Raw genomic sequence first — 17938 nt, 5'->3', positions numbered from 1 at the left:
CATCATCTCAAAATGCAAGTGATTGCCAGTAATGAAAAATATTCTCCAAAAGAAGTGTGGAAGCTTGAAATCACCAGATTGGAAGAGGAAAAAAAAAATAAAGAGAGAAAGCTTTAACCAAGCTTCTGTTGTAAGAAGCAAACAACAGCTTTAGTATGAGTAACATCTTTTAATGGCTGGGTTTTACTTTCAGAACACTTCTACCTTACCTAGTTGGCCGCCATTCAGCCCCATGGTATACACTGCTTCCTTAGTCCATAGCACTGTATGGAATCTCCCTGCAGCCACTCCAATCACCATTCTACCTTTCAGGTTTTTTGCCTGAACCTAAGCACAAATCCAAAGTACATCTTAATATTAAGCAGCAACGGGTGAATTTCACATGTACAAACTTCTGACGACATTTAACTCCCAAAGTCATAAAGAATACAGTATTGGTACAGTATCCATGTACAGTCTAATAAGTCAGGATTATTTCAGAAGTTTGTCAAGTGGGACACTTGAGACCAAAAAAATCTTTCTTTTCAGTATCTCATCAGAACTAGAATCTAATCTTCTTAGGCTGTCTTCATATGTAAGATGCCAAACAGGACTGCACAGCACACGTGTAAGACAGGCAAAGACAACTCAGGTGCTGCTAAAGTGTCAATTAAAAAAGTTTCAGCTTGTAAGCCATAATGTCCTAAACACACTGCAGAACACTGTAATACTAATTCCACATGTCAAACTTAATTTGGTATTCCAGATAATTCTTGATGATGGAGATTAAAGTAAATACTGTGGATAAGCAGCTATTATTACACAACTGAAGGGCATCCCACTGTACCCCAAAACACTACCTGGTTGCAGTTTTGCCAAATATTATTCCCTACTTTTATAATACTAGCAGTACAATTTTATTTTACTTTTTTTTACTCCAGATCAAACTTCTTTTCAATAAAAGGTAAAATAATTCTTATTTCCTGTAGAAATATATATAGATCAAGCACAGAAATATAGTGAAGTTGCAAGTATTTAACCTCTCCTGAAGCCTCATGGGCTCTCTTTGGTTATTTCTCCTCCCCGTTTCTATTCTTCCCAAAGTACTACAATTCCAGAATCAGCGCTTCCAGCAAAGTACACTAATGTTAAACTCTTAGATCCATCATTCAGTAATCCAAAAAGTTTTAGGATTATTAGTCTCAAGTAATACATACTCATTATTCTTAGTCCATTTCAGCTACAAAACTATTTGGGGGGAAAGGTTTTCGTAAAGTGGAGCTCGTATTGTACTTGCTACTAAAAACTTTAGCATTTTCCAGGTTACAAACTGAGATGTAAATCAGGACATAGGTAAGTAAGTATTTAAGATTGAGATGTATAGTTACAGATTTTATCTGAACTCAGATTCCATTCTACTGTCCTGAAAAACTTTAAAAGTTATTTATATCATCTTCTATTTCACTTTCTGTTAAAAGAAAAGAAAAAAAAAACAACACTAAACCACGCCACAAGTTTTTGGCTGATGTTATTTTATTTTTACCTGTCTGGGAACATTGCAGTTAGCAGGAGGAGGAAGAATACCCAGCTGATGGAAAGTATTTAGACCAAACGTGTAAACGCATCCATCTTCTGTTAAAACAACAGTATGATCCTTAGCTGCTGCTATCTGGGAGCACTGGTGGCCAACTAAGCCTTCCACAAGTCTTGGAACCTAAACAAGAAAAAAAAGTTTTATATTAGTCATTGGCCACATAATTAACTACAATGACACAAACAGAACATCACAAAATATTCAAATACAGATGAAAATCGATGTGAGAATACAATATACTCATTAACAAAGTTACCACATCCAATGCAATGAGACAAATTACTTTCCATGAGGTATGTGAAACACATCCTTTGCTATCAAGGGAGAGATTTTAAACTACCTGCCCTGAAATCAGGGTGGGAACTATATCTTGAGGAAGGTAGAAGTGTATTAACTGTTAGATCTTTTGTTTTTAAATTACAGTGAGCAATAATGGTTTCTCCCTTCCACCCAAATACAGGATAATCCAAAGAAAACTACACAGAATAAGGAAGCAGTTCTGTATCTTTGACGCTTTATACCCTCTACCTGGAATTTTCTTTTATTTGACTGTGCAGCATCCCATTTTGTAAACAGTTTGTATCCCCTTTGAAAAGAAAATCTCATTTTCTAGAACTGTGTTCTTTAAAAAAACATTCAAAAGAGATCTCCAATCTTCACCATAGTATCCAGCAACAGAGTATCAAGTTCTACCAGATACTCAATATTAGTAATTCTTAAAAATTAGAAGTATCGTGCTGTAAACTAAATACACACTACTAGGTACACAGGATAAGATACTGAAATCTGAGTTATATTGCCATCATATCTGTCTTCTCAAATTTTGGTTTGCATACTGCAATACTACTATTCAAATGAGTTCACTTAATAGCTGTGCAAGTCTAAGAAGAAGCAACCCTACCATCACTACCAACTCCACAGAACTGCTTCTGCCAGTCTTGACACTTATCTGACAGTATCTTAAATCTATTTAAGAAACCAGCCCAGCAGAAAACCATTTGCTTCCACTTATCTGGCATTCTCTACTTTTTGGACCAACTTAACCCTAACCCAAAAGTTTCACCTTAGTATAAAGTTATCTTAAATTATAAGATATTTAAATATATGTTCTTCTACTCTTTGTCACATCACTTCTAGTACTGTAGCAGTTTTCTTCTGTTATTTTGGTAGGGAAAGGGGATGGGTTTTTTTATTTAAAATCAACAGTAAATTGACTTAAAAAAAAATTAAGAGTACACTCACAGAAACTCTAATTTAGACTTCCTGTTTGATATCAAAGAAATATCATGCTAGACTACACACAAGACAGGATTAAGATACCAGGCATGTCTGTTCATCACCATGACCCAAACGTCCTCCTTGTCCATGTCCACAAGTATAAATTTGGCCTTTGTGGGAAAGGAACACCGAGTGGAATTTGCAGAGTACCACCTGAAAGAAAAGGTACAAAAAAAGAGCAGGGCAGGGGGAATACAGGACACATTAGTTTTCTTAGATAGTCCCAAAACACCTGTGAAAACTACCACATGAACAAGTCCAACTTTAATAAAGGTAACTTATCATAATACAAACTGAACTCATAAATCCGTATCCAATGCTGCAATACAGAATCTTCAACCCAAGGCTTAAATAACCTAGGCAGTGTTTTCAAAAATGCAAATAATCCAAGCTGTTACTACGATATCCTTTCTAGCATGCTTTTATAATTGCTCATGTGAACGCTAACAAACTAAAAAAGAGAAATTGTTGCTACTGAATAGGTAAAAACACAGTGAAGAGGCATGATTACAGCCTCAATTGCAAAACCTGCCCTGAAGTTAGTTCAGTTAACCAACATTAGTTCTTTCTATTACCACTATAACCACAACAAACAACCTCACAAAGAAAGGGAAAATTCAATTGAAAGTGAAATGCATCTATTGCATGCATTTCCCTGACCTCTGCTTAGATAGTGAATTTACTGCAGCTTTCCATACGAATCTGATGACTAGGCTGGCCACAGCACACAGAGTCCCCAGAACAGATTAAACTACGGTGTAGGCCACAGTATAGGAAAGTAGGCCAATTTATAAAACTATTGCCAGGATTTTCTGTTACTCAGGTACAGAAAACAAGATCTAGGCACACTTCTCGTTATTTCACTGCTTTACCTGTGTAGTAAACCTCTTTAAAAGCTGAGATTTAAATGATACAACAAATACTCTCTAAGGTTATGATTTACCTTTTCATGAAAATATGGGTAAGATTCCAGTATTACAGCACAGGCAGTACCAAATCAAGTCACAAGAAACACAAAACACTTGCTTTAAATTTAGTATATATTGCTTTAACTTATTTCAAGAGTTTGTATTTATCAAAATCTGTTCAAGCATCGCCCTGCAGGCTAGCAGAAGCCCAAAAGATGCAGTTTTAAGGGCAACAATACCAACTCAGATTTGCTGAAAGAAACACATTAAAACTGCTGTAGATTTTGCATTTTGCACTAAATGCTTGTTCAATCTGTACTGTAAACTATTCTTAAACTGAAGTCACAAGTTATTAGGAACAAACTACATTAATAGAAGTGCTGTAACAGCACAAGCTGCTTCCAACACAAGACAACTTCTAATTCCACACATACCAAACAAGTTCACTGTCCCACTTCAGTTCACTACGGGAGCTGCATTAGAAGTGAGAAACATAAAACATTTACAGAAGCATCACGCTTCTGAATTATTTTAGTCCTCTACAAGCCATACATCCAAGGCAAATCATCAATATCTATCAAAAAATATTCTCCCCACCAAACACAGAGAACCATAATTCCCATTGGGGGATATGGGGATGTAGAGCAGCAAAAACATAATACAGCAGGCCAAGTCAAGCATTTCCTGGCTGTTCTAAGCTGCTTGCCAGATCAATGGAGACTGCTTGCTGAAAAATAACTAGGAAGAAAAAATGTAATAAATAAAATGAAAATCAGACCCAACATTTTATTCCTCTGTATACTTTCAAAAGTTGATGACATTTTTGATAGTTGCTTCCCCCAACACACCCCTCCAGGTTCAGTGAGTAAGATGCCTACATAAGACTTCTAGAATACCTGCTTGATATAAATGCTGTTCCGAGGAAAGAGGTCCACCAGTTCAGGATGATGTTTACTCTGTTGACCGCCATGACCCAAAGTAAAATTTATATTGTTTCCCCAGGTGTAAACTTCTGTGGGATCTGCAATGAAAAATATCATCTCTGCAGCTTGTCAACATAGCAGTGTCATGCATACTGAATTTGAAAAATAACTCCTGCTGTTTCTATTTAAGATTTGAAGAGAAAAGTTGTTTAAAAAGATATTCTTATGAGAAGTAAGATGCTACAACAAAATACTTTGACCACAACGTACAGAAAACAACCACCACTACTCACATTTATTTTCCAGCTGCATAAAATGCAAGCATTCCACAGCAGCAGATTTACTGTAGATGTTTTCAGAAGATCATTACGACCACCTTAGGTTACATCCACTTTTCTTTTTCAATTTAGCAAAAAGCCTTTCCCAGAAACTCTTATGCACAGAAGCCATAAGCACCTTCATTATCTTTTATTATTTTTTAAATAACCTCTCAGTTACAGGGACATCCAGGAAACCAACGCACATTCGATCATGTTGCACTACTATTATAAGAACTAAAGAATTTCACAATACATTGCAATGTAAAATTAATACATGAAATTCAGGATTTGCAGAACCAAAACCACTTCAATTGACTGGAAAAAAAGCTGAAAAGGACTTTCTATGTACAACCATACTAGACCATTGGAGACATGGAGAAAACCATTGGAGACATGGAGAAAAGGACCTAGAAGAGGGGTACAAAAATAATAAAACAGCATAAAAGTAAAAAAACACCGGAAGAATTTGTTTCCTGTCCAAAAGCTTGTGTGATATGAGTTATTCTTACACAATCATTTCCTATTTCAAGTTACTGTATTTAGAGTGACTGTAGCTAATGTACCAAGTTATCTTACCTTAAATGTATTCTGAAGATTCAAGAACATAGTCCCTCTCTTTTCACAAAAGATATAGAAGTGATGTAAACTACCCTGATGAATTCAAAGACATTGTCTTTGGTAACTTGATAGCCTCTCTGGTAACTTGAATTGAGATAAAGAGAAAAATTGTGGAATAGCAGAGGTTAGAAGATACCTCTGGAAACCATCTAGTCCACCCAGGACCAAACCATCTAGTCTGCCCAGGACCACATCCTTCTCAGGTTTTGAGTATCTCCACGGTCAGTCTCCACAATGTCTCTGGGCAACCTATTAAATCACTTGCTCTCCCCCAGGCCCCTCTCCCTTAAAAAAAAAAAACAAAACACTAAGCCAGTCATCTTTTGTCCATTCAGGCACGGTACATATGTGCATTCAGTATCTACATTCTGCACTTGCTGTCTTGTGACATCAGGGACACTATGCCTTCAGGTATTTGATAACTTATAAGGTCCTAGTCAGAAACTGAAAATACCGTCTGTGCTGGTATATACGTTAATATGCTGTAGACATAAATTGTATTTTGCAAGGATATGTAAGTTACTTGATTTCCTACCGGTTTTCTTGAACACCACATGGATTGGCCTGTCTTTCATCACAAGATCCAAGGCTGATAAGCCTTCTTTATCCTGAACATACAGACTAACACCATGCTGAAATAGAAGCAGAGACAGGGAAGAGAAGAAAAGCTAAGGTTAACTCCACAGCTTGAAGTAAACCACGTAAACATTTACAAAGCTAGACAAATCTTTAATTGAACTTCAATATTGATAAAAGAAAATCTTCAGAAAATTTATGGTTAATTTTAAGTAGATCTGGGGAAAAAATAACACAACAAAACACCAACAGTTTAATTCTGTTCAGCTGCATACATTTTGTGGTGATTCATTAACTGAGAAATTACTGCATGAAAACTGATTGAGCAATAAGAATCAGGGACACACAGAGGAAACTCACCTGAATGAAAGTAAAGCACTGCCATCTAGAAAAGGCAAGAGGCCAACTATTTACCAAAAATGCCTTTATCATCTTTGAAAAATACATTTTCTTTTACTGTCAAGTTTTTGTTTGTTTTTGTTTGTTTGTTTTTTGTTTTAAAAGTTTTGATACACTAGAGAAGTGAAAATTTTGAAAAAAACTACTATGAATTTGAAAACAAGCAGAGAACAGTACTTCACATTTGCTGAGAAAAAAAAGCAAGAGGATGCAAATAGCTAGACAAGATAGACAAGATGATTAATCTAGAGAAGATTTACTGGGGGGAGGGAGAGGTGAAATCTTATCAACAGGTGTAAAAAATACCTGATAGGAGATAGGGGAAGAGGTATTATCAGTGGTACCCAGTGATAAACCACGTGGCAATGTGCACAAATTGAAATAAGAAATTCCATTTAAACGTATAAAAATATTTTTATTGGCCTGGTGTTAGAACACCAGAATGCAGATGTTTGGACAAGACTATCACCCTTTCTAGCTCAGCTATTTTATAATTATATTCTATAATCCCTTCCTGTCATTGCTATAATACCTTAAGAACACTCGCTCTTAACACAGTACAGCAGAGAGACTTTGGCTAAGGAACTGGAAGGTAGAGCGCTCTCCATGAATTGTTCTGCTTCTTAGAGGAATATCAACAGAGCCACCTATCATGAAAACCTCACTCCCTTATGCAACTGACAGAAAAGAAGAATACGTTTGGGGAAAACAGCATAGATCACATATAAGCAAGTATCAAAGATACAGACAAAGACACGTGTTAGAGGATACAATACATTTCCAAACTTCACATACAGCTTTGAGTTTTCTAAAGAACAGAATCACAATTCTCCTAAGAACACTTATTTTGAAAAGAAAACATCTTCTCTATGTAGGAATACAGCATGTGAAATATGTATTTATTCTTGTTAAGAAGCAGGGAAAAAACAGCAATGCAAGAAAGGAAGGAAGGGGACTGAGCGAAAGCCCTGGTTAACATATAAATGAAATGGGGATTCACTTAATAAAATGCTGTGCGTCTTGAACTGCTTCTCTCCCAAACATGAGATCCACTGCTAATTACTACCCCTTTCAAGCTCATTATTTCACGCTCTCTAAAAATACTAATTGGTATAATTACTGACGGGTCTATTTTTGCAACATCTGTAGTCTGACGTCACGTTCATTCTGCACTTTTCAGATGCTAGTGCCGATACTGTTCATACAAACCAGTCTTTAAGGAAGTCTACGATTGATCAAGGAGCCTGACTCAGTGCTAATTTCTGTATGGGCAAAGACAGACGCCTTTGGTAAATACAAAGACAAGTTTCAAGTAAATCAGTTTATGTTGAGATCACAGTGCACTAAGACTAAGTCTCAAGAGGCTTTCCATCAAGTTTAAAGATCTACATTTCTAGAAGTGATACAAATCTAAAAATTATAGCTACCAAGGAAAACAGCAGCTGCAAATTACGCACCTTCAGTAATGACAAAACACAGTCGATGTACCCATAGAATATACTTCTGTGCAAAGCTGTCCATCCAGACTCCTTGTCTTTCGCCGAGAGATCTACTCCTTTGGTCTCAGCCAACCAGTCTAGCACACCTTTTTTGCCACAAGACGAAGCAAGATGTAGAACGTTTCTACCAAAGGCATCCTTTATAGTTGCAGCATTGTAGCAGTAAGAAGAGAGAAAGGCCTTGATCTGGCCTTCACTTCCTCTGGTTACTACAGAAATAACATCCAGAGCATGCTGTAGAGATCGACACTTTGACGTGCAGTCTGGCATGAGAGAATTCATCTTCACTTCGGAGGCTGCTCCTCTCCTTAAGGGGAACAACCATCAAGTATATCAAGGCACTCCAATTCAGTATACAACACAGTGCCTTCAAAAAGTTGTAACTCCAAGGACATAAATCCAGTTTTATTGAGCTGCCATTAGAAAACTTATGTTTGGCACTTGATCCAAATAAATATTTATAAATATATATTTTAAGAAGTCTTATTTCACCATCATATATAACAAATATTGTCCATAAAAAATTCCAAAGAGAACTGCCTCACATGTGGGGAGGGGGATTCCCCCTCCACACACCCTTATTCTTCTAAAACTCCATAATTGCAAGGGAGACCTGAAAGAGAACAAAACAGAAAAGATCAGTAAACAGAAATTTTTTCCTCATCAACTATACCAACTTAAATGCATAACTAGAGCTTACAAATACAAGAGCAATGTGGCAAGGGTTAACTGACTCCTCATGCCATCTAAGCTTAAATAAGGCATTCAGCCAGTCTGAAAAGCCATGCATGACTCCTTTCCCCACCCCAGAAAATACCTCCTCAGAAAATACCTCCTCCCTTCCTTTGACAGAAGTCTGAGGCTACTCAGTGAACTGCTGCAAAAAGTAACCTAAAGAACAACAACAAAAAAAATAACCCTTTCCTTCCCAGCCTCCTTAGGACCCTAACAGTTTACTAATTATATTATTACTTTGTGATCAGAAAGCAAAGACAGATGGGGAAAACAATGAAACAAAAAACCCACACAGGTGTTGAGTACATCTTGGCTGACACAAGCTTTCAGTCCCACCCAGCCAAAGGGAGGGACCACCACAGTTTCCTTTGGCAACTTCAATGAAGTATTATCCTCAGGTTGTCTTCCCTGGCTTGAACATCCACCCATCTCCCCACAAAGCAGGCTTCTCTCCACCACTCCCAGAGCTACTAACAAAGGTGAGAGGGAGGATAGCAACAAAGCGAAGAAAAGCAACTAGTACAAGAGACGTGAATTCAGACTGCTGCAGTCATGCAAAGCAAAGGTTGAAAGCTCCTGGAACTGGCAGGAAGAAATCCTGGTCTAGGTTGGATAGGAATGGAGCACATCTGCACACTTATTTATGTATACTTTCATATGCAGATATTACGGATATGCTTGCTTTATTTTAGCATATTGTATGTATTACATGTTCATTATTACATATGTATTACATGTTTTTTTACCATCCTTCTTTGGCATATACTTTAAGAACGGTAAGCAAAGCCTGACAGAAGTACTCATCTAGCCTATTAAAAACATGCAGTTAAATTTAAGTGTCACAGCACACAAACTTGAGAGAATAAAAGTTACACATAAAACCATCTACAATAGAAAAAGTGAAGTACATGCATCACCAGCGCACTGCATAAAGCAAACTGCTATTCAGTCCCAAAAGACTTCACACTAGCATTTCAAGCATAAGCATCAAAATGAGTCAAGGAGTGTTAAATCACACCAAACTCCTTGATGGTTTTGCTCGCTATTCAAACCGCAGTTTAAAATCATTCTACCAATGAGTAAAATATTCCAAAAGAAGCCAGAGAATGCTACCATGAAAGATGGATAAATGAAAGTGTTAACAACCTCCCTTCCCCCCCCTCCCTCCCCCCAAAAAAAATCTGCCATCATTCCAGCTCAGCAGTCAATGTAGACCTGCATAGGTATAGCCATGCATACCCCACTCCTTGCCCTCTCCCCAAAAGCCTGTCGATCTCAGCTTCCATTTTTCTCAGGCACTGAACATATAACAGCATTTTGCTACTGCCTCTATCTGAAAAGATATGTCAAGGAAAAATGACTTAGGAGGAAAAATCAGAAATCTCAGTCCTCCTCCTGTTTTAAGAATGATCATGGATTGCATCACAGTTTAAAACAAATGCTAGTGATGGAATCTAAACTTTCGAGAGAACAAAAACAAAAATAACCCACAGTTCTAATCCAAGGGTATTTAAACATCTCATGACAAAGCCTCCAACGATTATTTTTCCTCTTCATTTGGAAGGGATTAAATACTTGGATAGGATATCTACAGATCACAGTTGTTCACTAGGTACTTTCAAAACAATTTCTCAGAGCAGTGGAAAAAAATAGTCTTTATTCCCTATAGTTCAGTCCCTCATCTCTGTCTGGGAGCAACATTTAGAAATGTTTCAGACTTAGATTGCCAGTGCATCACACACTCTTCTAAACAGCAATCATTCTAAAACTTAGTTTGACATCTGTAGGAAAAACAAGTGCTATTATTACCTTCAAACCAATTTGTCACATTTCATCAATACTCTACTAGGCAATAAGATCATGCTGTGGAAGAAGTAGGAATTTTACTTCATGCCTTGTGAAGTACATTTTACATATTTTTTAAGACATTGCTAGTAGTGCTACGAAGAAAAATAAACATAAAAAGCACAAAGAAAAAATCCTCAGGGAAGTCATAAATAAAGCTGACTAATCTGTTAGGCCCAGTGGAATGAAACAGCAACGCCACCCAAGGCAGCAGCCCCGCCGTGCCCCATGGCGTGCCTTCCCTCAGCAAATACTCACAGAATCACAGAATTTCTAGGTTGGAAGAGACCTCAAGATCATCGAGTCCAACCTCTGACCTAACACTAACAGTCCCCACTAAACCATATCCCTAAGCTCTACATCTAAACGTCTTTTAAAGACTCCCAGGGATGGTGACTCCACCACTTCCCTGGGCAGCCCATTCCAATGTCTAACAACCCTTTCAGTACTCATCTATTTACAGCACTGAACTGCACAGGTAAATGGTTCAAGAGAACATACATCCTGGCTCCAAAAACACATGTGCCACTACAAGAAAGGAACAGAGGGGCAAGAGAAAAATTGCTCCTTTAAAGCATCTGAGCTCTAGCCTAAGAGACCAAACACCAAAACACTGTGGACAACAAACCAATTATCAAAAGAATAAAAAGTCTGCAAACAGACACAACCCTGACATGAATGCCACTAGGGTGATACTTACTGCAGCTATGTGAAATGTGACTACTGAATTACTTCTTTGTAAGTCATCATAACCCAGCCCTCCTTTTCTATAAACATTACAACACTAGATACTATATTAGTACATTGATACATGCACCTTGCGTTTCAAGACAGATGGCTGTCAATCACGGCTTCAACCCTCCACAACAATGACACACCAATAACAGTCACGTTATTGCAATACCTGAAAGGAGTTAACAGTCGGATCCAGCTATCTTGAAATATGAAGTAGGTCTTTAAATGAAACCTTTCAACTTTAAAATTGTGAAGTGACGCTCATGTCTGCGTGAAAATCTTGTTATTGCTGTCAAAATGCTTAGTTCTGCTATATGATGTCTCAGCTGAACAACCAGTACCTAAAACAAGCTCAAAACGGGTACAGTACCAGCAGATATTTGCAGATGCTTCTATAGACTTTTCACCATTATCTAAATCCGTGTAATAACACTAGTATCTTCCTAACACTGCAGTTATCGAAAGGCAAACATGTAAGTAAGATTAACACCTTTTAAACGTTTTTATGTATGATACAATGGGTTGGAATTCAAATTCTTCTTAATTATCATTTTCATTAGAGAAAAAAAGTTGACACAAAATGGAGGAATTAGAAAAACACACAGACTATCTCGAAGACGTCTTTATTTCAGCATCAAGTGGTTTTCTGCATTTTCCCCCAAGAGACATGAGCTACTTAGTATAATACATGTATTCACAGCCCAAGAAAACTTAAAAAGATTACAGTCAAGCTGTAGGCAGTTGGAAAGCAGGAACAAAGCCTTGGCAGTATCTGGCCTCCTGGAAGAGCCTTCCCACTCGGCTCCTCCCCTACAGAGGGCCAAGCACCACCACACCTTCAGCTGCCAGCCTCCCTCCAAGCAGAGCAGCTTTAAAGGAATTATTTCTCTTTACACACTTCCCAGTGTAAGGGCTATAGACAGAGAGGAGCCCTCTGACTTTATGGAGTCAGAACTCCTCCAGCTGGAAAAGTTTCTACCTTACATGCTGTCCCAAATTTCTGTTTCTTTCAAGGAGTTGCTACAAATAGGCAGAAATGTATCTCTCTTAAGAAGTCTGAGATCAAGACTGTCACTTCTCTCTCCAAGTACGAAAGTAAGATTCTACCCATCTGTCAGAATAAGCTAAGAAATCCTGTAACAACTAACGATGACAATGGTACATTTCTATTCCCGCAAACATCAGAGTGCAGAGATGAAATATCGAGATTCTGGTCAATCTTTGGAACAATAAACAAAGCAGGCAGAAGCAGCTTCCCACTAGGGAGCTCTAGAAATCTCACAGCGTATCAAATCTGTGTATCAAAAGGGAGTGCTGGTGGGTTAGGGGTCTCCTGGTCCAAGGGTTCTGTTGAGCTATTTCATTATCTAAACTTCCCAGAAGAGAGGAAAATATATAATCAATTACATTCTGGTAACATAAATCTCAGAACAATAAAGCCAGAAGAGAGGTTCCAGCATAGAAGCAGCCTTCGGAACTCCCTGTTTCCTGGTCACAGTCTTCAGAAGCCAAACCCAGCCATGGCAGAGCATCTCCAACAACATTTTTGTGATGTCTGGAACACTGACAGTCAGCACAGAGAGATCATGAGCTAATGGATGAAGGAGAATGTACAGAAGTGGCTATGAGCAGTCTGTCAATCTTATTCTCCATTAACACTTCCTTTTTCTCTAGAAAGTGTTTCCACACACACACCTGGCTTTTAAGTACAGGGGTGCTCTCAGAAGAGCAACCAACACCTACCTAGCATTTGCCAGAAACAGACACTGAAAGTGCCAGCCTAGGATACATTTGATACTGGAATTCACGTCTATGGCATTTCAGATTCTTCCTGAGGACAGCCTATTGTATCAAACAATCAGAAATTATGTCTACAAGAAGAAGCGTTGTATCTAGCAAAATCTGGCTAACATGGACGCAGACACCATACCAAGGCAGTGCCAACTGTTGGGTGATTTTTTTGTTTTGTTCCCAATAGCACAAAAGACAATGGCCCTGGCACAGAAGAGAAAACAAGAAGAGATTCCAGCAGGGAGAATTCAATGCTCCACAAAGACAGATCGCTGGGCTTGCATCTCCCATGTGCACTGCATTACAGTAACTCGACTGTTAAAAGAGCGATATGGCTTTGAAACCCAGCTTCTGGATGCTTTAGAAAGAACATATTTCTTCAGACCTTATTTAATCATTAAGTTAGCATAACCTACCCTCATCCACTCATCATTCACTGTTTCTTTTTCTTATTAATTTATTTTTAAGCGGTATTTATTTTTTTCTAACTACCAACTGCATCCAGGATGCACTTGGTGAAAAAACTACCGGAGTTTGGGCTCTCCTACAACCAAAGCATGTAATGGTTTCTATTTTTCATAAAAGAAAGAAGACTAGAGTTTCCTTTGTTAAGACTAATATCCCTCCTTTTATTAGTGTAAATAACATTGCTTTTAAGAAGATGCAAAATTCATTCACTCCTTTTGATCATTTGGTAAGTTTGAACTTTTGATAAATTGCTAGAAGCTTAAACGAAGAGTTATGACTGGCACCACCAAACTTCAGTAAGGTAAATCCAACCTTCTACGTGTACTGTGAGTTCTTAAAGATTTCCAGGGTGGTGTTTTGCTTTTGTTTTGATTTTTGAACCTGTATGCTGACATTTAATAATATTCTCCAAGTTAGTCCATTCACAGTGGTTTCATAACATCACTGAAGACCTGTAGACATAACAGCATGGGAAATCTAAAAACTTTCCTAATCAAGTAATCAAAAAAAAAAAAAAAGAGATTACAGCTTATAGAATTGAAGACTGGATGTTTGCTAGTATGTTACTGATTTTCCAGGGTCTTCTGATGACTGAAGTCTTACTTAAAGACACCAATACATGTTAGAGCAGCGGTTTAGAATCTGATAAAAGGGACTAGCAAGTTGAAGCTAGGTGATAATGTAGCACTGACATTAAGCAATGTATCCCCAAGGATACACAGCAAGAACCCACTGAAGACAGGATACACACAGCAAGAACCCACTGAAGACAGGATACACACAGCAAGAACCCACTGAAGACAGGATACACAGCAAGAACCCACTGAAGACAGATGAATTCCTAGATAAATAACAGCAAACGCACCCTTCAGCTATAAGCAGCACATCAACCAAGGCTTTAAAGAAGAGTGAGATTACTAATTCCTATCAGGAGATTGTATCTCCACAAAGCATTTAACCCATGTGGAAATCCTCTGCACATTTGCTGGAAGTCTGAACATCAATCAAGATTATTCAACCCCTTGAACAATATTATTTGAATATGTTGGGGGGGAGGGGAGGGGGCAGAGAGGGGAAAAGCATTTTAGTATCAAAAAAGGGGAAATTAAGAAATTTAAGCTATATGCCATCTCCAGGTGATTTGGAAATATGATGGTCCCAAATATAATCCTAAAAACATAGATCTTTCTCAATAATTTTAATGGGGCATGGCAAGCTCTTTGACTTTCCACAAGACTGTGAAAGAGCAATTAGCATTCAAAAGGTTTACAAAACAACCTGTGAGTACAGCCTGAACAAACAGGATCTGTTTTATCCCTCAGCTGTGTTTCATACAGACCACAGTCTTCAAAAAGGAAAGTTATTTACAAAAAGAACAAAAATCAATCTGTTACCCCTGACAATGGGTAAGTACTCATTCATTCAAACTTGATAAAAGATTAAGTCAGGAATCACTTTCAAAAGATACACCGAGCACAAATGAGGCTACCCACAGGTATTCTCAAAACGGACTAGACAAGCAAGCTGTCAAGTTTTAAATAGATATCACCTGCCTAGAAGTACAGATACGGATGAAATCCAATTGCATTTATAAAATAACAGGTTCCCTATGTTCCCTCAGCCATGGCAGATCCAAGTTGCTGCATTTACTAGGCTGGGGCCTCTCTGCTACCACTTAGAAACCCTGCAGCTAGTGGCTTTTAGATGTTCTCCAGGCTTTCTGCAACTTCTGCCTTCACAGTGCGGACAGCACAATCCTTACATGGATGAGACAATCAGTGATGCAGCCTTTCAACATAACTTCCTTCTTTAAAAGAGTACCAACAACTCCAGCCCATTTGCTGCTAAGACTGCTAACAAACACTCTGAATTGGAGGCAGACACTGTCAAACAAACACCAAAGTAACACTGAGTGCTAAATTCAGCTGCAACACCTCAGAGAAGTTCAGTTTGTCAGAAATTATGAGGTATCTCCATTAACAGTTCACAAACAGGAAACTGTGAAATACTGTGCTTCGCTTTTCTGGAAGCAATGAAAACTACATAGCTCAATAACATTATCAAAAAACTAAAACGTAGAGACAGTGGTAACACAGAAGCACAGTTAAAGCCATTTCCACAATACACTGGGATCCTGCTCCAGATCTTAAGTTTATCTGTCTTTCAGTAAAAGTGAAGAGTAATGAACCAGAAGTGCCTTCTAGAATTCCACTGTACTTAAAGACCCATGAAATAAATAAATAAAGTCTTAGACTTAGCAGACTTTTCTGTATGAACTCAGAACTTCTAGTAAAGTGTTGTTACAAAGCACCCCCACCAGATGTTCCTGTGTACTTTTATATTTATTTTTTGCAAGCCCCAAGCTGCGGTCCCCGCGGACAGACAACCACATTGACCACGTCAGCAAGGAAAGGGCCGGACGCCGGAGATCTGGTGGCCGGCCCCAACAGAGCCACGCACTGACATTTTTGTGGCCCAACCAGGCCATTTCAACTCCCCGGCGCTCACCGCTGCGGCTCGGCAGCAACACCGTGAGTTGCTACCACAAGCAGCGGACAAACACCCCCGGCAGGGCCAGACACAGCAAAGGCTTCCCGGGAACCTCCACCTAAGGCTGTGTGGGCCCGCAGGGGGGCCGGCGGCCGCCTCACCAGCCACGCAGCTGCCTCAGCGGAGCCCCCCCCCCCTCCCGGCTGTCCCCGTCCCGGTCCCCCCGGACACAGCGGCCCCCGCCCCTTACCAGTCGCTAGATGAATGGGCTCGGCCGGGCGGGGCGGGAGGCGCGCTGGGCAGCGCGGGGGCTCATCCTCAGTGACAGCGGGGTAGGGCCAGGCCGCTGCGGGGACCGCGGCACCTCAGCGGGAGGAGGCGGCGCCGGCGGCCGGTGCCAGCGGAGCAACGGGCGGCGAAGCGACGGCAGCCGCCGCACCCCTGAAGAAGCCAGCAGGCGATTGGCCGAGGCGCCGCCGCGGCTCGCGCGCTGATTGGCCCGCCCGCGGCGGAGCCCGGATTGAGTGACAGGGAGGGAGGGGGAAGGGGGCGGGGCCTGCGCGTCGCGGCCGTGGGGCGGGAAAGGGTTAAAACAAAATGGCCGCCGTGCTGCGGGGGGGGGTGGGAAAGGGTTAAACAAGATGGCCGCCGTGCTGCCACGGTGGGGCGCGCAAGGGTTAAACAAAATGGCGGCCGCGGGAGCTGAGTGTGGGGAAGGGTCGTCGGGAAGGAGAGGTTGGAGGAAAGATGTTTGAGGTGGTTTAGGGTTTTTTCCTGTCAGTTTTCATGGGAGAAGGAAAATTTGTGGCCACGCAGCTAGAAGTGCTGGCTGCAATGTCGTGAAGCACTATCGATTGGTGGAATGAAATAGGCAAAGGATGCAGGCCCCTGCCTAAGAAAAATGTTAAAACCATTTTGGGAGAATTATTACCAACATCTGAGGCTGTCCCAAAGGAAGGTGAAGAGATGCAGCTTGCCTGGGTGTGAGCAAGGTTGCTGACAGGGCAGTACCTCTCTGGGAGGTCTCAAATACAAATCATTAAATAACCCATCTGCAGATCTCTAGGAAATAAAGAAGTAAGAGAAAGCATCCGGAAGGTTTTATCGAGACAGGTATTCCCAAACCTGTGTAATTTCTCACTCTGACACTGCGAGTGGTCCAATTTATATGATACAACTTGATCTTTGTAAGGCTTTTGACACCAACCCACAGGGCAGTCTCATAAGCAAACCTGTTAAGTACACAAGGATTTCAGAAATCAATCTTGCAAGGTAATTCTCTAAATCACCTACTTAGAAAGTATCTGAAGTAAACTCCTGTTCTACTTTTTTTTTTTTTTTAATTGGGGGGGAGGATGATGTAATAGGAGGTGCAGATTACAGTTTAATCTGGAATAGGATTTGTGTTTTACCTTTTTGGGTGGGAAGCAAGGAACCAGACAAGTAGTACCCAATGTAAAATAGAAAAAAAAAATGCACATCACTTTTTCCAAAATAGAAAGGAAAGACAGGCTATATTAATGTTTATGCCAATGGCCAGAATTTTTCCATGTTTATTTAAAGCCACAATTTTATCACCAGAGTAGTGAAAGCATTAAGGAGTTTAAAACAACCTAGCTGTTTTTTAACCACAAAACATTTGAAGTTGAAAAAAAACTTCTATGTGTATTCTTCAGCAGCAGTTTAATTTGGGGAAAATGGAGTATAAATTGTGTGTAGGTGAATCACAGGCATTTTTTTACTCAGGCCATCTGCCCCAGTTAATGTGAACTTTGCAGTC

General features: G+C 39.6%; 1 protein-coding gene across 4 annotated transcripts in view; it reads right to left on the bottom strand.

Moving 5' to 3' along the window:
• IBTK (inhibitor of Bruton tyrosine kinase) overlaps positions 1 to 16547 on the bottom strand; it is a 52985-nt gene extending 36438 nt beyond the window's left edge. For 2 of the 4 annotated variants that reach the window (XM_038176658.2, XM_072036246.1), the window contains exons 1-6: positions 8053 to 8516; positions 6156 to 6252; positions 4656 to 4780; positions 2894 to 3004; positions 1523 to 1693; positions 210 to 327 (exon numbers count right to left, since the gene is read on the bottom strand). In XM_038176658.2, coding sequence (XP_038032586.2) covers positions 210 to 327; positions 1523 to 1693; positions 2894 to 3004; positions 4656 to 4780; positions 6156 to 6252; positions 8053 to 8376 — 946 coding nt within the window. In that variant the 5' untranslated portion in view covers positions 8377 to 8516. Of the gene's footprint in view, positions 1 to 209; positions 328 to 1522; positions 1694 to 2893; positions 3005 to 4655; positions 4781 to 6155; positions 6253 to 8052; positions 8708 to 16408 lie in introns of those variants that run through there. The other 2 variants (XM_038176660.2, XM_072036247.1) reach the window with 2 other exon arrangements.
• Positions 16548 to 17938: the final 1391 nt, after the last annotated feature.

Source organism: Anas platyrhynchos, chromosome 3, assembly GCF_047663525.1.
Source record: "Anas platyrhynchos isolate ZD024472 breed Pekin duck chromosome 3, IASCAAS_PekinDuck_T2T, whole genome shotgun sequence".
Classification (NCBI taxonomy): Eukaryota; Metazoa; Chordata; class Aves; order Anseriformes; family Anatidae; genus Anas; species Anas platyrhynchos.
This window is presented reverse-complemented; position numbering and strand designations above follow the sequence as displayed.